We start from the raw sequence: 24,795 nt of genomic DNA, 5'->3' as shown, positions 1-24,795 counted from the left end.
TGATGCAGTAAAATGTTTCTAGAAATCAACATAGTTACAATTTGGATTATATTTATGGGTGCGTTAAAAATATGTTGACTAAAATGCTCTGTAGGTGATTTTTCTCCATACTACTTTCCTACAGCACCATTTATATTTGTTTGGTAGGCTACTTTATTATTTATTAATAATTTTTTTTGATAATTAATTATTAATAAAGAAAATTAAATACAAATTTTAAATATAACTTATAAGTAATTATATTTTTTTTTTGATTTAAATATTTTGTTATAGATAATATGCGTTTTGGAGACAATAAAAATATTTATTATTTTATCTTTATCAATTTTTGTGCTTAGATCTCTCTCAATATTAATAACTGTTTTCCATTTACCAAATAGTTGAAAGAAGTTTTGGCGTAATTGTTATTGGTTTCTTAATAATCGTTTTATAAAATCTTCTTGTGTAATTAATACATAATAATTTACCAACGTAATTCACAATATAAACAATAATATTTTCTATATTATTCTGATCAATGATCTGTATATTTTATTATTATTATCACAATTATGATGATGAAAAGTCCTAGAATCAAATCTATCCTTATGCCTATGATATAATGTCATAGTTCATAATTTTTAACCAATCAAAATTTGATGATGTTATTAAAAATTTGGGGGTGCTAATATAAAATTTGAGGGTGTTAAGCACCCCCTAAATTGTGCCTAGGGAATTAATTTTACTATTTAGGATCAATATTTATTATTTATTAATCTTTTTTACATTATGATATTAGATATAATCTTCAATCTATTTTAGTTTTAAAAATATTTATTATTAATTGAAATTATTGTAAAACTGATAAAAATATCATAAATTTGTTAGTATTTATTACAGTAAGTACACATTTATTTGAAATTCATCTAACTACAAAAAAAAAAAAAAAAATAAATAAATAGTACAATATGAATTGTTATTAAATATTAAGAATACATTTTATAAAAAATCATGTTAAAACATATTATAATATTTTTTTAATTAGTTTAAAATAACACAACTAATAAGGAAAAACTTATTAACTAGATTCATTAAAAAATAAAACTAAATTCAAAACAAATAAATTAGATAATTGCCTATTTTATATAAGAAATACTAGGAATAGTATAATGTTATATTATATAATAAATATGTTACTTATTATAAAATATAATAACATAATATCTCCATGAGAACATGTATATATATAAATAATTATTATGTAATTTAATTAATTAATTTTATTAATTATTATTATTCTAAAATAATATATATTGTTATTACTAAAAAGATAAAGTCTAGAGTTGATTAATGTATGTAAAAGCTAAAAGCTACCAAGTAGAACAAAAAATAATTATTAATCCTCAAGATACTTTGATAGCTTTTAAACAAAATTATCCGAAGTATCTATAATTTAATTTTAGTATATTAAATATTAATTTTTTGCATGAAAATTAAGCATTTTTATTAATGTAAATACTAACAATAAAATATCTATTTTCAACTGCCAAAAATATAGTTTGTAGCCTAGTATGGTGCAGTGGTTGACCTCAGTCACTAATGTATTCTGAAGTCAAGAATTGGCTGGTATTGCTAGCTTTCTGATAGGTAAAACTTAAGTTTTTAGTGACAATTTCATGGCACACACACATCACATATGTGTTCCGACCCTCTTAACCAAACCTTACACACAAAAAAAACTTACTGTTCCTATTCACAGCTAATAATAAAATAAAAAAATTTGTTTATGGTAGAGGTGGCAAATCTATTTTGTAAACTCCTTTATTTTGTTAACTTAATTGTTAACTCTTATATTTGATTAAAAAGTAGTAGTCCAAAATATTCTCTATAATTTCTTAGCACTATAGTAACTAATTATAATTCAAACTCATTTCCAGAATATACAAAGTGTATCTTATCTTATATTTTTTTTCTAAAGATTTTAACAGTGAAATTATCAATGATGATTTGTTAGTTTATTAATTATGGTCCTTTTAAGTTTAGTAAATTCATTAATAGTTTTGATTGAAATAATTAGAATATATTATACTTATTAGCTAAAAAAATTAAAAGGAAACACAGATGGATAACAAAACACATATTGGTATAAAAAAAAAAAAATCAATATTAATAATAACAATAAATTAAAAATGTTAAAAACATGGTGTAAGAGTGGTGAAGTTTAGTAGTGAGAGAGGGTAATAAAAATGGTCATAAATAATTTATGTTTGATTATTTTTATATAAACCTGACTAGTAATCTAAAAAGTATTTTAGTATTTTTAACATATTCTAAATGGTACAAAAACTTTACTGACAAATGTAATTGTTTTATACTGATTTTAAAATTTTAGTACATTATTATAATCAAAAAAGGTATGCTATCTCTATTATAATATGAAGTATAAGTTTATTATTTAAGTAAAATATGTATATAAGGGTATTTGTTTATTATGTTTTTAATTACAAATTTTAATCTTCAATTTTAAATTTTAAATCGATACGTTACTTTTATGTAATATTATTTAATACAATTATGAAAATATTATAAATAATTTAGTATATAAATATTACTACCATACCAAAAACCAAGACTAAATATTTTTTAAATACATTATTTCAAGATTTTTGTTGTTTGTACCTAATATTGTTTACTGATAGAAATAATATTGATATTATCGATTCAATATGAAAAAAACATTAAGAAAGGAATTCTAACCTTATGCTAAATGGTATTTTATATTCTATGAGATTGAATTTTTACCAAAAAATATCATAATCATTTTTACATAAACGTTTACCAAGGTATACTATTGATATTTCTGTTTTACCATAGACAGTTGATACCGAAGGATATAGTTTAGTATTAGGTAAATTTTTAAAAGCTATACCTAAAAATTCATTACATTTTTTAAAGTACAAAATACCATTTTCAGAATCCAGTATTAATATTAATTTTTCACCTATTTGATACTTAGGAGTGTTGCTTAACAATGGGTAGCTTCCATGCGATACTCCATTATGCAACAAAATATTATCAATTAAATTCCAACCCCAACTATGCTCGTTAATACCCAACAGAGGTAAGTAACCGCTACAGTGCACTGGCGCCTCTTTAGTTGACACGCCAACCATTGCAACTGAACCTATAAACAAAATAATTGATATTTTTAATAACTTCTTATTTAGTGTTACATAAATTGAATGTATTTTTACCTAATGGCCCAGTCCATGTAATTTCCCATGCATGTTTACCATTGCTATAACCAATTTTAGTTCGTGCCATATCTGTACTATGGGGAACTTGATTACGATACAATGTAAAACCATTGTGTTTAACGACAATATTCATGGAACAATCATCTGGATTCCACGAATGATAAAAGGCTCGTAACTTATCTTTATAGTTGTTGAGTTGCGATAAAAGTTTAGACTTCAGTAGCTCTTTGGGTACTTTACGGCGACACAGCAATTTCCATGGCTCTGATCTACCATCAATAATTACACGATGCCAATTTTGACAGACCAACATGCAACTTAAAAAGTCTGGCAGCTCCAAGTTTGAAAATATTATATCCAACACTAAGTCAGGTAAGTATTGTGGTTCGAGACAAACATCCATCATTAGTTATTTTGTATGTTCAATTGTTGAGTCTGTAAATATCGCTGCATTTTATTCCAATAAAACCACTATTCAGTGAGATTAAATTATAAATAAATATATACCTATTTTAAATTTTTAATGTTAATGTAGAGCGCATTGTTCTGTATGATAAAATAAATTTATGTATATATGTTATTTGGTGTTCGTAAATCGTATTTGTTCAAAACAAATTGTAAAATGAAATATTAATTAGCAAATACTTATTACAAATTTAAAATTTGACACTGTTATCATAATTCATGAACATTTTTTTGTTATTATCATTATTAATTATCTATTCTGTGGTATCATGGAACATTTATGTATATCATAGTTTATTGTCCGGTAGTACAAATGGTCAATAAAAATAGTTCTGAGTTCAACAAGATGTGTTATCGATTAAATAAACATCTTTATTGAATCCACAAAGTAGTGTTCAATTGCACAAATAATTTCATTAAATGCCATGGTTTGTTTGTTAACCATGGTTATGTGGTCATTGATAACAAAATAATTTACAAAAAAATGACTATAGTTATTTGATATAATCATTAAAATTATCAATTTGAAATTTTGATCGACGTTCGTTATATTTTTATAAATAACTTTAATATTGTGAAATTAATGTGAATATTATCTACTGAGTACTGACTACTACTATTAAAGTACTAATTATTAGTCAACCATGGCCACAAAGAGAAGTAGAAATGTTACTGACGCTGAAAGAAATATTTTATTAAAACTTATACAGCCTCACATGTCAATTATACAGAATACAAAGATGTGTATAATTACAAATGATTTAGGTATTGAAATAAAACAATTTTAAGTACATAAAAAATGTATATTTAAATGTTAAAGACTGATGGTACTTCAAATAAAATTTAATTAATGGGAATATATAAAACACCAGTATAATGTGTTACAGTCAACTGGAATCAGAACAACCACACAATTAAAAGCAATATTTGACACTATGAAACGAAAAACAAGAAAAAAGATAAAAGCAGTGACAGAGTAAGCACAATTGTATAAGTAGAAATCAAATCACAACTATTATTTTTTAATGATTACCAATTCCTAATTTGTCTTAAGGATGATCTATTAATAATATATTGTGTTATTATTTAAGATAAATGCTTATATACACCAACCAAATAGTACTATAACAGAGAAGAAAAATGAATTTTTACTTAATCTAATTTTAACAAATAAACCTTTCATAGTATGTTTTAATACACCTAATTGATTTTTTAAAAATTTAATTCTAAAATAATTTATATTGCTTTAATAATCTAAATTGTTAATTACAAGATTCAAGTTTTGATAATCAACATGAAGTATGGAAAACAATTGCTGAATCGTATAATCAGTTACAAACAAGTGGTATAAAAACCATTGAGGAACTAAAAAAATGTAATAAGACTTTTCAGAAATCAGCAAGTATTGTTATAAATAAAGAAAAGGTTTATATATAAAAGTATATAATAGTCACTGAGAGATTTTTCTCCCACAAAAATCTGGTTAATTAATTGTTAATTTAATCATTTAATTTTTCTAGCCTCAGAGTCAGACCTACAAGACAGGAGGTGGAAAATTAGAGCATCAATCATCTTCAATGTGTATTAAGATTATAGGTATGATGGGGAATAGATTAGAATCTTTGGAAAGTTCCTATGATTTTGATGGAGATTTTCCAGGTATATTGTCAATAAGTTGAGAGAAATTACCTGTTATCACCAAAAACCAAATTTGTGGAAGTGGTAGTCAAATATTTAAATTATTTTATTGTTTAAAAATAAAGATTTAATTAAGTTAGTTTTAATTGTTAATTGTCCTTCCTAGATTATACAGTGGAGCTTGATGAGATGGTTGATGCATAAGCCGTTCCTACCTCAACATCTTGTTGTAATGTACTTATGAAAGACAATATAGAATGGTTCTTCAATAGCAATGATTCTAGTGCTAAAGAATCTGCAATGAACATACAAAGTATTCATGAAAATTCTGACCAACTTAATAAAAAGTATAATGATTTTCAAACAAAAAATAAATAAATTACTGCTACGTCATCTAAATTGCATAAAAAGGTTCCTACAAGTTATAACAACAACACATACAACTGCAAATAAAGTGAATGGATAGTCTTGAAAATATATCTAACCAAAGACTGGGATTATATACCACTAAAGAAAAATTTCATGAAAATTATAATGATTTGAAGACAAAAGAGCCAAAATTGAATTAGAAATTGCTGAAATAGAAAGAAATTTGTTGATTGCAAAACTCAAGTTAGATAAAGAACATAATATTTCTCAACAGAAACGAGACAAACTTAAAGAGGAAATATTAGAACACAAACTTAAACAAAAAAAGTAGAGACTGTAAATTGTTTTAAATTCTATGGACAATTTTACAAATCTATTTAATGTTTAAATATTATATACATTTTAACCTATTTTGTTATTATAAGTAAGGACACTTATATAATTATGATTATAAATATCAAATAAAATATATTATTATACTGTTATACAATTAATTTTTTATAATAGCCTGGCCAGTAAAATGCTTAACTATGCATAATTATTTTTTGTTGAACCTTCCAATATGCTTTTATTCAAATTGATTCTTAGAACAGTGTTTAGGTAGGTACAAATCAAAAGTATATTTTATATTTAAAGAGTTTTCAAGTTTTCACTGTATATACAAATCTTACATTTACTAGGTAAAATGTGTTTAAATTGAGTTATTTCAAACGACATTGCCAACTTGGTTTACTGGTGCAACTGGTATTTCTTCTAAAAGAAGATTTTTATCTTGTTGATAATTTTAAGACATTACATCATGTTGTTTGTGCAGGATGTATAATATATTAATATAGCTGTAGCAACAATAGTGATTAATGCTGTTTTGAGTTGTGTACGTTACCAATGGACAAAACAGGAAATTGTCGTTTAAAGACACCAAATATACGTTCGATAACATTCTGGTTCAAATTTGGGATTTTTAAAAGTACATTTCAAATATTTGTAATTAATAGTTAATAACCAGAATAAATAAATACAAAAATAAGTCAGCAATACTCAATAAATACCTGATATTTTATTTCAAAATTTTTAGTAGGATTCAGTAATGGAATCATTAAATAATTCCTACAAGGATAACATCCATCACCAAGCAGAAAACAACCTTAAAACTCATTATTTTCAAATTGAGCCCGTAATAAACTATTATCAAAAATTGTGAACTATCATGAAGTGATCCTGGCCATCTAAATACACATTAAATTAATAGTTAATAAAATTACCAAAACAAACAGTTTTATATAAAAAAATGAAACCAAGACCAATAAGGACAATCATCAGTGATATTCAACACAAATATATAGCTCGCTTAAACAAAATATCTAATATAATGTATTTTATTAAGCCAGGTGTTAAATGTCGATTTTACAAAATTTTAAATGTGTAATACTTAAATTATGTTAATCATTTATTTGATTCTTAAATATGTATAAAAGCTTCATTGTTGGTAAGTAAATAATATAATTTTCAATTAAAAAAAATAATTGACTGTCATTTGGATTCTGAAACAACAACAAAAAATCAAAACATATTATATAATTGTCAATCAATCAAAATAAATGTATATGTAACCTTACATATAAAATGTTATGAAATGACACTTGTTCTATCGGTTTTATAAATTATAATTAATTAAATTGACAGTTTAGCTGTTATTCAGTGGGTTCAATGATAACTGAATGCCATAATTGGATAAATAATATGATAAATTTATTGTCAGATTCATACTAAAATTATTTTGGCACTGGATATTCTATTAATTTAATTGTAAAATTGTATTCTCTAATCAAAGAACAAAGTATTAGCTTCTTAATTTTAATAAATTCAAATTAGTTCCAAAATATTGGTATAGGTTTTAAGTAGATAGAATAATGTTAGAGATTAATTTAAAGCTAATTCCTCGTGCCACATTAGAAAACCCCTTGTTTTTTTCTGAGATAAAAATGAAGTTCTAAATTTGGATAGGTAATTAATTTTTCAATTTTTTTTATTCATTGATGTCATTTAACTCTTATAATTTACTTAATAATCTTGTGACATAAATATAAACAATTTTGACTTGTAAAAATTTTCGAATTTAATTTATCATTTAATATTAATATCTAATATTACATTTCTCACCTATTGTTGACTTGGTGCACAATATTCCTTTAATGTCCGTCGGGTACATGGATTATAACAGCACTCCTCTGTTATAAGCGGTATACCCATTTTTCGACGATGTACTATTGATTGAGATACACCAACTAAAAATGAAATAATTTAATTTTCAAACTAGGTCTTATTTACAGTTGCATACATAGGTATTTTGGTTATTATAATTATTAATTTCATTCATTATTAATGTATTATAATAAGGTGTTTAAAAGATACTAACACAGTCTCGAAATTATATTTATTAAGAAAAAATATCTACAAATAAAGCTTAAAATAACTCTACAAAGATACATTCGACTAACCTGGCAACTCATTGTATTTGCCTTGACATATCCCTTCTAATTCGTCAGCCAGTTCTGATCCACAATGGTTATTCAGGTTGTCCCAAAAGGGATCATATAAAGGTGTTTTTATCAATGGCTTCGCACATACTAGGCTTGCATAAAAACATACTAAAATAAACCCTTTCATTGTTTTTCTGAAATACAAACAATATTAAGCATTATGATTTTTTAAAATAATGAAAAGGAATAAACCAGTGAGTGTGGGGGATTCCTGGACTAGATAAATAATTTAAATGAACTTGTGGGTTATAAATGATTTTTTTTAACTTTATAAGTTCAGTATAGAACGAGGATAACATTTAATAATTATTTAAAAGGGTATTACCTTTTATGTGTATTTCCGTAGAATAGACGAAATTGATTAGACAAAACACCGAATTTATGTTTAAAAATGAATATATTGCTTATAAATACAATCAAATTCGCTTAAAACAACTTTCAAGAGACTTAGAGGATGTGATCGTTATAACCGAACTTCGTTATATCCGGATTATAAAAATTAACTACACATAAGATATAAATTAACCAAATATATTGTTGCTTGAAATCGTTTTACCCGAAATATCGTTATATACGGAATCGTAATAAGTGAATTCGACCGTACTATAAATTAATGTAATACAATTAAAAAATATGAATGTTGATTGAATAAAAAAATAATTTTCCGTAATAATAAGTATAAAGTATCTTACAATATTACCAGTTTTGTGATGAACACACATGAAAAATCATCAAACGTGAAAAAGTAAGACAGCCACTAACCGGTTCACAAAAAAGAATGGAGGACTGTAAAAATGTGAAATGTTATAATATGTTGTATTCAAACGACTGTCACCTCCCTCGCCAACAAATATCGAGAAGACAGTGTTTACCGTACTACAATTACATAAAAGAAACCAATGAAGTCACTCGCTGTATAGTAAATCGTGAGTAAACCTAATCTTTCCCTATAAATGTACAAAATAATTCTCGATTTTTAAAAATTTTAAATTCAATCACCCATGAACACTGTTTTAGATATGACAATATTTTTTTAATTTTTTTTTATAAAGATAACATAAGAAATACCTGATAAATTTATTTGATTTAAATGAATTAAATCAAAATTTAAAATTGAATAGTTATTAGTATTGCGAGATTTTTTCTATGCATTGAATTATTTTAATTATCGGTCATTGTCTTTTTATAAAAAATTAAACTTATAATAATATCATCTAATAATGAACAAAAATAATTATTTTTGTGTGTGTAATAATTTATTAATGAATTTAAATATAGCGCATCCATTTCAGAGATTTACTCTTCAATGTTGAAGTCCCCTACCTAATCTTGCAAAGCAGAGCAGTTACTTATTATTTTTATTTTTTGATAATGGATCATAAGTATACTTAAAGTGCATATTATACTGAATTGTTTGAGATTTTAATGCATTTCTATTATTTTTTCATCAAAAACCAAATTTTCATCCTATGCATTTTGACACATAAAATAATGTGGTAGTGGTAGTACTATATGTTATATTGGTAATATCGCCACTATAGGTTGTGTATATATCAAAATGAGCTCGGACTACATTATATATACAGAATGTTCAAAAAGTTTGGAAACGATCATTAGAGTGGTTGGAATTGATAAACGACATTATGATTCAACTATTGAAGTTATTAAATTTTTTACGTGATTAATGTACAGCATTGTTATTTGTTATTGATTTATGTAGGTGTTTAAGTATGTATGCTGTTATGAGTTACCAAGCTTTTTGAGCACCCCGTATATAAAGGAATTTTTCGAGGGTTGTTGGATTCAATTGTAATGTGTATGCCTTTGTGACTGTTCTTTTTACAACATTTACAATAGAAATACTTGTATTTATACATATATTTATATTTTTGGTAATATTTTCTCTTTTGATAATCTATAGCTATTAGGTGTTAGGAATTTTGGGTACCTGCAGTGTTGAAAATATTTTCTTAACATGGTCCACTATAGCTATGTATGTCCATTTCGACGAAAGGTCTTTGAGGGGGACTCATTTAATATATTATTATTATTATTATTGGGAATTGTAAATATTTGATTATTAGTTACTTTTTAGTATTTTCTATTTAATATTTAATATTATTATTATTACATTATGCCCGTGTGTTGTGGTATAGAATGGTAAACTTATGGTATATTTAGATGTCTTAATTTAAGTTATTCTTATTGATTCGGGTTAATGAACAAGAATTCTATTTTATTTTATTTTAATTTATTTCTTATTCTAGAAAATGTTAATGCAATAAGTAACATAAATCAAAAATTATTTAATTATTTATAAAATAACGTATCTTGAATATGATAAAAAGTAGCTCGTTACTTATTAAATTAATTGCAATTAAAATCAGTCGAGTTAAAAAGTTAAATTTAACTTAGCTTTAACTTTTTAATCCATTAATGTCCAGGCTTGAAAAGTTGTAATATTTTATATAATAAAAATATTTAATAACCATTATTTTAACATTTAATAAATAAATAACAATTTGCCTTTTTTTTCCTGGGGTTTTTTTTTAATACCGTACCACGTAAGAATATTTTCATTTCATTGGAATGAAAAAATAATATAATACAGTGAACTCTCGTTTTATATTTTAATATTTCACAGAAGTTTCCTTCACTTATTTTAGATTGATTTGTAACTAAATATTTTATAGTTTTAAATCAGGGTTATCATAGTGTGGGGTGTGACATTATGGGGGGCCGCGAAAGCTTTATAGGAAGGGGCGCAAGAAAAATTTAAAAATTAACATTGCATTGGTAACACAGAAAAAAATTTGTGAAATTTTCGTAATAATATTAAAATTGGACGATTAATTAAAACCTTTTATAAAAAATACATTTTATTTTAAAATAAATTTATAATATTAATATCAATATTAGCTTATATATGTTGTTTGTTTTTAACTTTTTGTTACTCTTAACATGATTATTAAAATTATTTTTATGAGGGAAACACAGGTTTGCGGTTGACCTAGGGGGGGGGGGGGGGGGCTGGCCTGAAAAGTTTGAGAACCTCTGGTTTAAATAATCTTCTTTTATAACAATTGTATGCTGATATAATGAATTTTCATAATAAAACTATAATTTTTACAATACAACTTACAGCCATCGAATGAAATTGAATCAAAATCTTAATGGTTTCTTAGAGTAAGTTCTTGGCGATCACATAACATTATACCCATTCTATAATACAAATCATGCATTTTAGTTCTTTAATTACTTGTTTATTCCTAAATAGGTAACCGCAATTGTATGTTAAATATCCAAAAATTTCAAACTTGCCCATCTTCTTTTTGGCCTCTCTAATTTTTGTACTCTACCATCCTACGCCATACCATTTCTCACCTATCTATAAAAAAAAATATTAAATTTCACAATGTATTGGTTAAGTATAGTAAATAGGTAGGTACTAGTACCAATTAGAATGAAAAATTAATTATAATATTATTAATTAGGTAAATCAAAATTTCATGAATAAAATCATTAATTTATTAAAATAATGTAGTCAACAAATGACTATACCAAAAGTCTAGAAATAAGTAAATAAAAAACTACCTCCTATATTATATTATTTTATATTTTTCATAAATAGTTGAAGTGCTGAGATTGACAGTGTAAATATTATTATGTAATAAAACACTATAAAATAATAATTATTTTAATAATAAAAATAAATAAAATAGATACTTAATTTAATCAACAATATTATGTATAGCATAAAATGTCTTAATAATGTATAATCTGTAGTACGTAACATGTATCTATTAACTAAAACTAATTAATACCTACCTAATGCTAGAATATCCAAAATTACATTGACGCATTATTATTAACCAATAAGGAATTAATTACAATAATTAGTAAATATAAAAAGTAGGTAAATCAGACTTAAGTAAATAAAATTTATTCGAAGTATCTATGTATAATTATCGTACTTACCTTTTTCGATTCTTGAGTACTTTTGGATTATTAAAAAACTTATTAAAGTTCTCTTCATTATTACATTATGCCTTATTAACAGTTTACTACGATCTACGACGCTAGTACGCTGCGTGTTTTGAATGAATCAATACTAAAACTCAACAGAGAATAATATTATATAATAATATATTATTGTTATTTTAATAGGTATGTTTATCGAAGATAGTATACATAGGTTCACTATTGTAGTGTTGTCTGTAGTTGGATTTAGATTAATATACGTTCGATAACCCGTATTTGGAATTTCTAGTTTTCAATTTATTATTAGATGTGTTATTGTCTTGTCTCAAATTGTCGAGTAACAAATATTTATAAAATAAAATCTTAGAATTTAATTTTTGTTATAAAATTGTTAATTTTATGGAGTTATATAATATATTATTATGTTGGAATTTGAGACGATTATACAGCATAATATTTAAAATTTTTAAATATAAAATTAAGGGGGCCAGTTTGGAGCTACTGATTTTTCTTAGAGAGCCAGGTTCCCTAAGTTTCTGCCTTTTATGACGTGCTTGGTATTATATTTACTAATTAATTAAAATTTATTCAACTTATCCGCCTTAATGTATTATTGATTATCATTAACGTCAAATATTTAAAAATTGACAATTGTATTTTATAATTACAGACGTCTTATAATAATATGTTGTTTTTACATCATCTTAGAAAAAGTAAGTCATCGGATCGTTGTCTTGGTAGATTTGTATTAGAACTTATAGTATTGAGTGACCGTTATTGTTTTTTATCATAATGATAAAGTACTGTCTAGTAATAAAATTAAATATAACATATAAGTATATATTATGCAGGGATAGGCAAGATAGGTACTCAAAAATCAGTGTTACGATACCTACTAGATACTTAGATTTGAAGTATCGAGTTACTATATAATCGATAAATACATTTTAAATATTTAGGATTTAATATACTGCTCAACCAGAGTATATGTATGTAACAGGTAAGTATGTAATATTTCCTGGTACCTACGTAACATACTACAAAAATAGGTACCTAATTTACATTTTTTTTTTAAATCACTTTGTAATTTACTTTACATACACCAAGTTTATAAAATTGTTGATTTTATGGGTACACATGCGTATGCAATCTATAGTCGATTTATTGATGTCGTATACTATCTACACCAGAGGTTCCCAACCCGTGGTACGCGTACCACTAGTGGTACGCGGAAGGCTCATAGGTGGTACGCGAAGAAATTTTTTTATTACTATTTGCATTCAATATTATTTAGTTTAGTTTATTTGATATTAGCTAATTTTATAAAATTATTATTTTATCAAAATAAATTTAATGTCGATAACATGGGGTTTGTAATCGTAGCAATTTAGAATTTTAGATACTCTATTCTTATCGATAAAGCGCATTCTTATAGTTTTAAGTGTTTTAACGTTTGTGTTATTTATATTATATTTTATATAATATGGTATATTGATGACCTTGTGAAAAATAAACAACAACAAATATCACATTAATTTTATTTATTTAATTTTATTATTATTTATATTTATTATTTTTTTTTATTAATTTGAAAATTGTAATTTAAAATTTAAATATTTAGATTTAACTAAAAATTATGATTTTTTTACTTTCATAAATATCAAATAATAAAAATGTAAAGAATTGAATGAATAATAAAAATATACGCTAAAAAAATTTGACTCCTAATTTAGTTTTAAAATTGAGGTGGTACGCGTATTGATTATAAAAGTGTCTGATGGTACTCGATGATAAAAAGGTTGGGAACCCTTGATCTACACAGTTTTCCATTTTTTTTTCACCAAGTTGTTAATCGTACCAAGAACTTCATAAACCCACAAACAGATTTTCAATTATGAATAATTGAGCGTTTTTAGACACACGTAATGCAGTAATAGGAAAATGTAATATACCATCACGTGGAGCAATAAACCTACTCAAAAGGCAATAATAATTTTTAGGGAAGAATGACTTCCAGTCCATCCGACTAATGTGTTTGAAAGTTTTTTAAAAGACATACTTAGTCATAAAACCTTTTTATATTATCAATTATGTTTATGGAAAATATCTTTGATAATTAAGTTTAAGTTTTCAGTATTCATAAAAAAATACTTTTTAATATCATAGTACTGAAGACTATTCAGTTATTAAATTATATCAAAGGAAATATTTTTCCAAAATCAAAATGTAGATGTAATTATTTCTATGTTTAGGTATCCGCCCGGTTTTGGCGACATCGCGGAAGCAATGCGTAAGCAGTTCCCGTGGCGTCATCAATTCAAAAAATAAAGTATCTGTTCGGTTGCCCGATGGGCCAATACATATTGGTATGTAATTTAGTGATAGGCACAATCGAATGATTAGTAATCGAGACATTTTCATAATCAAGAGAATTTCTTGAAAAATTATTCGAAATTAAAATCGTTTTTTCGTATGATAGAATAATCGACTATTACATATCGAAAAATCATTCGAAATATGAATATACTTATAGTAAATAATTATTAGTTAAATTTTGATTTTTTTAATTGTTGGATTAATATTAATTAAAAATTTAACTATAATTTAAGAATAATAATTACCAGGATATATTAATAATGCATTATTAATAGATGCTTTAAATAAAAAACAAGTTTTTTTTTTTTTTTTAATAATTATTGTTTAAATTTTGAATTATTTTATTGGCCTAAGTTTTAAGATACTGTAAATTTTTAATTATGAAAAAACTCTATTATAATTTTTCATATATTTGAATGAAACATAAATATATTACAAATGTGTATAGTTACCAAACCCAGCAAATGTTGATAATGCATTTTAAGTTTCAAATAAAATGTATTAAATATTCTCCAAATTAAAAATATTAAATAATAGTAACTATTAAAATAACTTTAAAACAGTTTGTAATAGTAAGTATATGAATATTAATTTTTAATGAACAAAACTAGATAAAATATAAAGATGTAAAAATAAACAAAAACTTTTAAAACAAATATAAATTACTATTTAAAAATATAATAAAATCTAAATTATTTGGAGATAGTCGACTTCTATTTGTATATCATTTTTCAGATTTAAAACATATTAAATCAATTACCAGATAATAATTCAAAACATTTCAATATTCGATTATTTTACTCATAATAGAACTTACTCAATTACTTGATTATTTTACTCATAATTATGTATTTACATATTATTTTGTTAAGGAATATCGATATAACTAAATTTGTTCACTTTTATCGTATTTAAAAAAAAATAATAAGTTAGAATACCTATGCCCAAGAGCGGATTTAAATATTTGCCACCCCTATGCCAAAAAAAAAATTTACAGTCCTTATTTAAAAAAAAAATTATCTCTGTACAACAAAATTTCCTTACATGATAATATTTTCTATGTATTATACAATTATTTTTTTCATTTAATTAAAGTTCAATAAAAAACGTTTTGATTCAAATATAGTATTTTTTCTTTATTCTTATTATACAAGAAAAAAATAATAAATTTATTAAATAATTATTTGATTATATAAGTAGTTTTAATGTTAAATATTTATTTTGAAATTGAAAAATGGAAGAAAAAAATTAAGTATTTTTCAATAGGTAGGTACAAGAATAAAATAAATATTAAATACAATTTAACTGCATATAAAAAGCCGCTCTCCATAAATTTGCCACCCTATGCGGCTGCATAGTTCGCAGTGCCTTAAATCTGCCCCTGCTTATGTCATGTTAAACTTCATTGTGAATACACCAGGTTGGTTTTCTAAATCATCAGTTAATCACCCCGTTCGAGTAAGCAAATTGACAAATTTATACAAATTTACAAATTGAGTTAATCTCAGCTTTCATTTTTGTAAGTCATATAAAAATTACTATAGGTACTCCATTTTAAATCACAATTAAGAACGTACCGCGTCGCGCATGATTATTAGTTAGAAATAGAACCACACGACTCTTGAACAGAATTAGTAGTTGATAGTTATTTTATAATATTAGTCGCCATCTGTTGGCTACTATAGATGCCGTCGTGTATTGTGTATACAGAGAATTCAATACAACGTACTGTATTGCATGGATTTTCTACTCTTATTATTTACCGCATCGTTCAGTTCACTACGTATACAATGTGATGAAACTGTCAGTAGCTGAAACTGCCTGCGATGTGAGGAACATGCGCGAGTTTCAACCGGTTTTCGTCTAAGTACACTTACCTATTTTAATAGATTAATAAGTAGTTTTAATTAAAAAAAAAATCTGTAATCATATCAAGGTACGATGTAGATAATAAATAATAATGTACCAGGAAGGATAAAAACCAATAGGTGGTAAATTGTTATAAATAAAAATTTAGCATTAAATAATTTGCGACAAAACTGATATTAAACATTATACGAACTACCAAAATTGATGTTATACAATGTAAACATGATTTAAGGTACTACTAAATACCTCAGCTGATGACCTTGTATTGAAGTGAATATTTTAGAGGGTCAAGGGGGTACTTAAATACACATTTATTTATGATTTTCAAATTGTTTACACTTTTGGTGTGCGTACTCGTATATACAATACAACCAGTGTTGAATCCAGGTATACTTCAGGGGGGGCGAATGCCCCCCCTGAAATTTCTTTCGCCCCCCGACAAATACAACTTTCAACAAAATGTACCTATTTATTAAATGCATAATACTCATTACGATTACCGCACCTAATGGTGTTCAATAAAATATAATTTATTTATATCATTGTTTTTATACCGTATTGCCAATATCTACTAACTTTCCCAAAATTATAGCAGTTATAAGATAACGAAAAATAATTATCACGGATTACAATTTTTGATGACGGCTAGATTACGATATAATCTAAAACTACGTACGGTTAGGTACCTACCTACTATTGTCACGGACCGTGGACACTAAAATAATAAGTTTAATCAGTTGTACCTAGTTGTTTGTACCTGTATGTTGTTCCGTAACAAAAATGTCCAAAAGAAAAATAACAGATTTTTTTTCACAAAATAAAATAACCAAAACTTCAGAGCCCCAAGATTCTCACCATGACACGATTGACACAGATTTAGATGAATTACCAACGCCTACCTCTACAAAAAAAGGTAAAGAAAAAAGATTTTATAATAAAAAATGGGAAAATGATTTTCCATGGCTTTATTTTGATGTTCAACGTAATGGTGCTTTTTGCAAATTATGTGAAAAACATGCTGTAAATGATTCCGTACTATTGACAAGCACAGGGGGAGTTTTTATTAAAACACCATTTAACAATTTTAAAAAAGCACTGGGAAAAGATGGTAAATTAAATAAACATAACGATTCTGCATCACATATTCGCAGTATAGAACAAGAAAGACTGACTTTAGTATTCTCGAAAAATCCTGTTTATTGCCAAATTTTAAATCAAAGTTCCGAAGAATGTAAAATCAATAGAAAACATTTCTCTCTTTTATTTCGCTCAATTTATTTTTTGGCTAAAGAAGAAATAGCACACACAACCAAATATGAACCTTTAATTAAGCGTTTAATTATGAAAAGTAGTGAATCATTTGAAAATTGGATCGTCACAAATAGTGACAGATCTACATATATTAGCAAAGCTACAGCTAGTGAGCTTTTATGTTGTGCATCAGAAATATTATGCAAGAAATTAAATAATGAAGTTTTTGGAAAACAATTTTCCTTAATGGCCGATGAAAGCACAAATGTTAACAATAAATCTGAATTATCTATATGTATTCGTTTTGTTAAAAATAATCAACCAGTTGAACAATTTCTTGGTATTAGAGATTTATCTGATACTAAAGCCCATACAATCGTAAACGAAATAAGTTCTGAATTAACAAAACACAATCTGTCCTACCAAAATATTATTGCATGTGGTTTTGATGGGGCTGCAAACATGTCGGGAAATAAAAGTGGAGTTCGTAGACTTATTAGTGAAAAAGCTGGAAGGGAAGTTCCTTATATACATTGTCGAGCACATGTATTATCACTTGCACTAACGAGTATGCGTAATAAATTTCCAAAAATTAAACGCGTTTTTCATGTCTTAAAAGATATTTACAAATTATTTCACCAATCGCCCAAACGCGAGGAAATGCTTCACAGAGTGCAAACCATAATTAATGATCCTATTTTAAAAGTACCAGAGGCTATAGAAATCCGTTGGTTAAGCCACTACAAAATTGTCCATGCAATCAAACAATCGTATATTGCTATCGCTACAACTTGTGAACATATACATCAAGATGGTGCCGATTTAGCCTCATTAGCAGGTGGGATTTTGTTAAGTCTCCGCGAAGAAAGTTTTGTTATATTGTTGTGTGGATTGGACGAAATACTAGGTGCCGTTTCTAATTTAAGTTTAACATTACAATCTTCCAATTTATGTATTTCGGTTTTACCTACTATAATTAAAAGTACGAAAGATCATTTAAATAAAATTGCAGAAAGTTTAAAACAAGATGTCTATAATAGCACTATTATTAAAAATGCTACCGAAATTTCAAAGAAACTTAATTCATTAAAAAAAGACGATGGCATTAAAAATACATTAAAGTATATTTTATCATTTTTAGAACAAGTAATAAAAGAGATGGATCGTCGATTTAATGATACAGCAGCTAAGCTCATAGAAGGGTGTTCAATATTTGAAAATTATAGTATGTTATCAGATGCATCAGAAAAATTGATTGAACAATTGTGTGACTGTTTATCTATATCTGAATATGATAAAGAATGTATAATATTAGATTTCAAGTCTTTTAAATTTGTAGCTTTGAATAAAAAAGAGATTGGTGGAAACCCCATATCTGATCTTCTTGAAGTTAATATGGGTTATCAACATTTAAGAAAATTAGCAGAATCAGTTTTATGCATACCAATTGCCACTGCTACAGTCGAACGATCATTTAGTGCAATGAATCGAATTATGTCAAAACTTCGAAATCGTATGGGACAAGATACATTGGAATATTGTATGAAAATAAGTATTGAAGGCGAAGAAGACCCACCTCAGGAGTTCATTGAAGAAACAATTGATTTATATGCAAGAAAAAAAACTCGTCGCATAAGATTAATTTAAAAATAAATAATTAATAGGTTTCTAATTTATTTTGTAATTTTTTCAATATTTATAATTTCTGAATTGTAATAAATTAAATAATACAATTTATAATATGTGACGACCTTAGATTAACCTTAGATCGATTTAAAAATTTAAAAATTAATAATTTGTTTTATAACTTTTTAAATATTTATAATTTCTGAATTGCAATAAATAATAATAATAGGTAATATGATTTATAATGTGTGACAATTTTAGATTGATTTAAAAATTAAAAAAAAAAAATTTGTTTTTAATTTGTTTTGTAGTTTTATCTAAATTTGAAATGTCTAAATTATAAATGGTAATAAGAATAACTACCTATTAATACATATAATTCATAATACTAAAATCACGTATCCCCATTCACCAATGAAAAAAAAAGTGAACCCCCCCAGAGAAATTGTCTGGATTCAACACTGAATACAACTTACATTTTTTTTAAATGGAAACATTAATTATTTTTTACATATTCGGATAGATTATTTTTTTTTTAAATGTTTTTTTCTTTTTACAAATCTAATAAAATTAGAGAAGTCAACATTTAAGTTTATGCATAATTCGTGTTTAACGAAATTTTCATTTAAAATCACTGAAAATAATAAATAAATACCAAATAAATGTTTAATTAACCTTATCTGTTTACAAATAATAATTCAATAATATCGTATTTTGAGTATGTGATCATTTTTATTTAGTTAACTGCTATCATAAGATTTACAGTTTTAACTAATTTTATTGTGGAATTTAATTTAATTTTTCAATAGTTCTAATAACGATAAGATAATCAGATAATAATATATAATAATAATTAAGGTATTTAGTTTGATGAAAAAAGATAATTTTGCTTTATTCTTTACTAGATCCGTACCAATGTTTATGCGCTATCCGTGTATATCTGGTTGTTAAGTGTTTCTATAATTAAGATTTTTCCTATTGTTTTCTATACTTAGTTATATATTATCCATTTGTTGAAAGTTTCAAGATTTTAATTTTTTTTTTTTTATGTTTAAGAAGTATTTTTATTTTAACAATTGTTTTATAATAATAAGGACAAAAGACTTAATGTAAAATCAAGACTGATTACATAAAAATATCAAAATGTTATAAACATATATATATATATATATATATAAAGTGATCTTAACTATGTACCAGTGTCATTTTTTTTTTTTTTTTAAACAAAATAGGGTCCACTTCACCTCTCCAACTGTTTAAAATGGTTTGTAACGGAAATAAAACACCCAGTCCACTTCACCCCTCCACGTATGTGAGTAAAGTGGATCACTTTTTAGAACAAAAAAAAAAGTATAAAAACTAAAAAAAAAAAACAAAAAAGTCATGAACAGGTAGTTGTATTCATAAGTATAGATTATATATTTCAAGTTTCAATCGATTTGATCAAATAGATTCTTCGGAATTTTAAAAAATATACCAAAAAATGGTCCACTTCACCCCGTTTTACAGTACATAATAGGTACCTATAATTAAAAAATAATCATATTAACAAATCTCTGCTGTTCAATAATATTTTTAATTATAATTTAGAACCTCGAGAGTGTTTTGACACAATATATTATATTTTGATTACATACAGCTAGTACTAATAATGTTTATATTTTAACTGACCACTTTACTTACACTTGACATCTGATCTAGTCATATAGCTCTGGTATTAAAAAATGTTTTATATAAAAAATGAGTATATATTTACATAAAACAATAATATATACTTATAATTCACTTTTTAATTAAATATTTATTTATCATATTTTGTTATAAGATTTTTAAACAAAGCTAAAATTGTTTTATATTACTTAAAGTAAACTCTGTGATAAATTTATGAAGTGAGAAAATATTTATGATACAACAAAATATAGGTAATTTTGTTTATGATTTCTGGTTTTACAAAAATTAATGGTAGTTATTATACTAGTATATTTATTTTATTTTTATTTCTTTTAATCACTTCATTTTTAATATACTTTCTTAAAATATATTATAATTTGCCCAGTTAATTTTGACAATCAACAACTGTAAAGATTTTAAAAAACTATATATTTTTTTAATTTGGTATAGTTTTAGGGATCTTCTTCAGATTTAAATGGTTAATGATTTCCGAAATAAACTTAATGAATTATGGTCACAATAATATTGTACTAAACACTCAACATTATATATTAATACAAAATGTTTCATAATAATTATTATTATTATTACATATTAACCAATGTGATTAATTTTCAATGGTGATTGAATTGGGCACTTGTCTAATTGTTGTCATGTTAGATTGTATATAAATGTAGAACTTTATTTTTATTTGATTAATTTTTTAATAGCTCTGTTAGCACAATAAATATCATATAATTTTAATAAATAGGTGGAATATATATTATATTAATTTAAATTAAGAAATTTTATCTTTATTTGTATTCAGTGATGAAAAATGGATTATGATTTGGATTTTATTAATGTATAGAACATTAAATATAAAACAATATTTAATGATAAATTTAGAAATTGAATATGATAAACTTTATATGAAAGGGTCAATTTATTTGATTATTTTGTTAATTACCATCAGAATGGCTACTAAATTTTACACTTATGTATATTTAAATTAATTCATTATAGTTGATTTCATATATTTTATAAGTTTTAAAAACATTAATAGGTATATATATATTAAATCCATGAATTATATGAATATTATAAAATATTTATAAAATCATCAATATTTGTTTGATCATTTTGAATTATATACTCATATCATTTAAATGGTTATGACATTTTACAATAATATATTCTTTTATATTTAACTATTTTCTTAAGTTCTATTTGATATTTATTTTTTTTTTGTAAATTACCATATTTTTATATATAATGCTTGGCTTGATTGTGAACTTGTTATGATATCTAATCATAGTTATAAATTATTGGTACATTAAAATATCAAAATTAAGTATATAATAAAATATATATTATATATTTATTAATTTTAAATCAATTATTATTAATTATCTCAATGTAAATATTACATTAAAATTAGCTATTCCCAACTAACCTTGTTAGGTTAGGTTATTAAAAAATAAAAAAATAAATATCAAGTATTAGTACTATTCACATTCTTATTAGGTTAATTGTAAATAACAATAAATAAAATAATTATACAAATTAACATTTACATACAGAATTAAAAAGGTGTTAATAATTTTACAGAAAAAAATATTTAAATATAAATTTTATGCGAAAAGATATACTTATTCAGCTTAATGTAACAATATTACATTTACAATATATTATTGGCATTCCAAATTTTTATTTGCTATTTCAACTGATTCTTCTTCTATTACATTTTTAAAAGCCTCTTCAATTTTAGGATCTCTAAAAAAGTTTTTAATTATTAATAAAAAAAAAAAAAACTAACTAAATGTTAAAAACTTACATCTTAATTTTATCTTTGTAAAATTCTACAACATGTTTTTTGTTTGTACGTTGAACACATAATACAGCATCAGAAGGTGCAGAGTAGTACAGCTCTCTAACATTATAATTCCAACTAATATACTAAAAAGTAATAAAATATAACGTTTAAACCAAACTTGTTATGAATAAATCATTTTATTTTATATACCTCTTTATGATAATAATATACTTACATAAGGAGTATTTTTGTATAATATTTTACCACCTTTTTTGAAAGGAGCATACTTTTGTAACAATTCCTCGTCATCAATTTTCCATATAAGTGGGTTCTCTTCACAAATCATATCAACTTTGAGTACAACGAATGCGTTCAACTAAAATATAAATTTTAAATTTAATTTAAGCTAAAAACACAATGTATTAATAAAGTGAATTTTACATCTGGTTTATCTTTATAAAAATGTTCCTCTTCTTCTCCTAAGTCTTCATCTTCATCATCTTCAGACTCTAATTTTTCTTTTTTAACTTCTATTTTAGTCGCTCTTTCCAAACCTCTAACTGATATTGGTATCAATGGTGGTAGGGGTATTCTAGGTTTTGTTTCTTTTTCTTTTTTAGTTAAAATTTCTACTTTATCTTTATCCTCCAAAATCTTCGGATTTTTTTTAATATCGGGTTTATTTTTGGTTGGATGTGTTCGTTTACCTAGAGTATTGGACTAATGAATAAATAAATAAATAAATAAACTTTTTATTCATAACATATAATACTAATAAATCATACAGTAGTTGGAATCCATTCATCGTCAGAACTATCTGTCACTTCTATCGGATCATTAACACCAAATTCATCTTCTGAGACACCTGTTACAACTTTTTTTCTATTCATTATGACAAAAAATATAATTTAAATTTAATTCATTTCAAACATCTTGTGTTATATAGCTTCGGTAATTAATTGCCTTTTATCGAGTGTGTATTCAACGATTGATAATTAATGGGTGAAGAGCAAAAACAGTAAGGGATAATTAAAAATTAAAATGTCTAACGAGACAACACGAAACGATAATGATGGAAACTGGAAAACAAATGGTTATCACAAAACTAAGAAGCGACGAATGCAAACAAACCGAACCTGATTTTTATCAACAATACTATCAATGGACGCTCGGTTGGAAGAGTTCAGACGATGGTCACGCCGTTTTACTGACACCAGATTTAATCTCTCGGAAGAAACAATGAAACCGGGGCAGATCAAAACTACAGATACACCAACTTTGAAGTACCAAGTAATCTCATTCCAATTTTTTTCCAGAATTTTTATTTTCAAATTTCAAACATTATTGAATGATTATAGTAAGATTAAAATATTATGGTACACTCATTGTACGATTTTAAAATTTAAGATAATTATTTTCTTAAGTTATTTTAGGAAAACTCGAGAGATTGGAAGACAGATTTAAGAAACTTAATGGTTCCTCGTAACGAGGTTTTTATATAATAATATGTATACTTGGAAATTCTGATGATGACACTCTTTTTAGTTATTGACTATAAAGGGAGATTATTATTACATCCTCCATACTTTTTTTTTTTTTAATATTATGTTCTCATAGCATTTTAAAATAATTTTGTGTAAAATACATAATTTTTGAAAAAAGGAATTTAAATTTTATAACTTTAAATTTTTTGTATTGTACATTTAATTAATTATTTAATAAGACATACCTATTGTGTGTAATATCAATTAATTGTATAGTAAAACCTGTTCTGTGCGGAATTGTACGGGACCGAAAACATTTCCGTTTTAAGCAGGTTTCCATGTAATTGAATAAAAAAGAAAATTCCGTACTATAGAGTTACAATATTCTGTATGATTAAAATTTAAAGTTATAAAATTTTCCGGCCAACAATAAAAATTAAAATGTTGAAAATTAATTAATATCATACGCTACAATAAATTTTAATTTTTAGTAA

At 24.8% G+C, this 24,795-nt stretch overlaps 4 protein-coding genes across 4 annotated transcripts; 1 reads left to right on the top strand and 3 right to left on the bottom strand.

The window, feature by feature from the left end:
- Window positions 1-2,743: 2,743 nt before the first annotated feature.
- Window positions 2,744-3,859, bottom strand: LOC112600328 (F-box/SPRY domain-containing protein 1-like). The gene is made up of 3 exons (XM_025347527.1): window positions 3,744-3,859; window positions 3,234-3,671; window positions 2,744-3,163 (listed from the first exon to the last, which is right to left on the bottom strand). The coding sequence occupies exons 2-3, from the start codon at window positions 3,640-3,642 to the stop codon at window positions 2,778-2,780; spliced, it is 795 nt and encodes a 264-aa protein (XP_025203312.1). The 5' UTR covers window positions 3,643-3,671; window positions 3,744-3,859; the 3' UTR covers window positions 2,744-2,777.
- A 3,353-nt stretch (window positions 3,860-7,212) lies between these two features.
- On the bottom strand, window positions 7,213-8,375 carry LOC112600340 (insulin-like growth factor I). Its single transcript, XM_025347537.1, has 3 exons — window positions 8,207-8,375; window positions 7,869-7,993; window positions 7,213-7,249 (listed from the first exon to the last, which is right to left on the bottom strand). Exons 1-2 carry the CDS (start codon window positions 8,373-8,375, stop codon window positions 7,869-7,871), a joined length of 294 nt encoding a protein of 97 aa, XP_025203322.1. The 3' UTR covers window positions 7,213-7,249.
- A 7,574-nt stretch (window positions 8,376-15,949) lies between these two features.
- Window positions 15,950-21,505, top strand: LOC112600339 (zinc finger protein 862-like). The gene is made up of 5 exons (XM_025347536.1): window positions 15,950-16,025; window positions 17,313-17,984; window positions 18,051-18,563; window positions 18,867-19,336; window positions 21,479-21,505. Exons 1-5 carry the CDS (start codon window positions 15,950-15,952, stop codon window positions 21,503-21,505), a joined length of 1,758 nt encoding a protein of 585 aa, XP_025203321.1.
- A 111-nt stretch (window positions 21,506-21,616) lies between these two features.
- LOC112600338 lies at window positions 21,617-23,783 on the bottom strand. The gene is made up of 6 exons (XM_025347535.1): window positions 23,603-23,783; window positions 23,259-23,537; window positions 23,053-23,193; window positions 22,839-22,960; window positions 22,701-22,777; window positions 21,617-21,663 (listed from the first exon to the last, which is right to left on the bottom strand). The coding sequence occupies exons 1-6, from the start codon at window positions 23,705-23,707 to the stop codon at window positions 21,617-21,619; spliced, it is 771 nt and encodes a 256-aa protein (XP_025203320.1). The 5' UTR covers window positions 23,708-23,783.
- Window positions 23,784-24,795: the final 1,012 nt, after the last annotated feature.

This window comes from Melanaphis sacchari, unplaced genomic scaffold (assembly GCF_002803265.2).
Source record: "Melanaphis sacchari strain LSU unplaced genomic scaffold, SCAv2.0 Contig63_pilon_pilon, whole genome shotgun sequence".
Classification (NCBI taxonomy): domain Eukaryota; kingdom Metazoa; phylum Arthropoda; class Insecta; order Hemiptera; family Aphididae; genus Melanaphis; species Melanaphis sacchari.
The sequence above is the reverse complement of the archived record's forward strand: the minus strand, read 5'-3'. Positions and strand labels throughout refer to the sequence as shown.

Excerpts from the sequence above, each read along its gene's own strand:
- LOC112600328 (XM_025347527.1), bottom strand. The coding sequence starts at position 3,642 with ATGATGGATGTTTGTCTCGAACCACAATACTTACCTGACTTAGTGTTG. Across the intron at positions 3,164-3,233 it reads TACATGGACTGGGCCATTAG|GTTCAGTTGCAATGGTTGGC; the intron begins GTAAAAATACAT and ends TTTTGTTTATAG.
- LOC112600340 (XM_025347537.1), bottom strand. The coding sequence starts at position 8,375 with ATGAAAGGGTTTATTTTAGTATGTTTTTATGCAAGCCTAGTATGTGCG. Across the intron at positions 7,994-8,206 it reads CAAATACAATGAGTTGCCAG|TTGGTGTATCTCAATCAATA; the intron begins GTTAGTCGAATG and ends TTTCATTTTTAG.
- LOC112600339 (XM_025347536.1), top strand. The coding sequence starts at position 15,950 with ATGCGGCTGCATAGTTCGCAGTGCCTTAAATCTGCCCCTGCTTATGTC. Across the intron at positions 16,026-17,312 it reads CTTCATTGTGAATACACCAG|AGCCCCAAGATTCTCACCAT; the intron begins GTTGGTTTTCTA and ends CCAAAACTTCAG. Across the intron at positions 19,337-21,478 it reads AAGAAACAATTGATTTATAT|GGATCTTCTTCAGATTTAAA; the intron begins GCAAGAAAAAAA and ends GTATAGTTTTAG.
- LOC112600338 (XM_025347535.1), bottom strand. The coding sequence starts at position 23,707 with ATGAATAGAAAAAAAGTTGTAACAGGTGTCTCAGAAGATGAATTTGGT. Across the intron at positions 23,194-23,258 it reads TTTATAAAGATAAACCAGAT|TTGAACGCATTCGTTGTACT; the intron begins GTAAAATTCACT and ends TTTATATTTTAG. Across the intron at positions 21,664-22,700 it reads AGCAAATAAAAATTTGGAAT|ACAAGTGCCCAATTCAATCA; the intron begins GCCAATAATATA and ends GACAACAATTAG.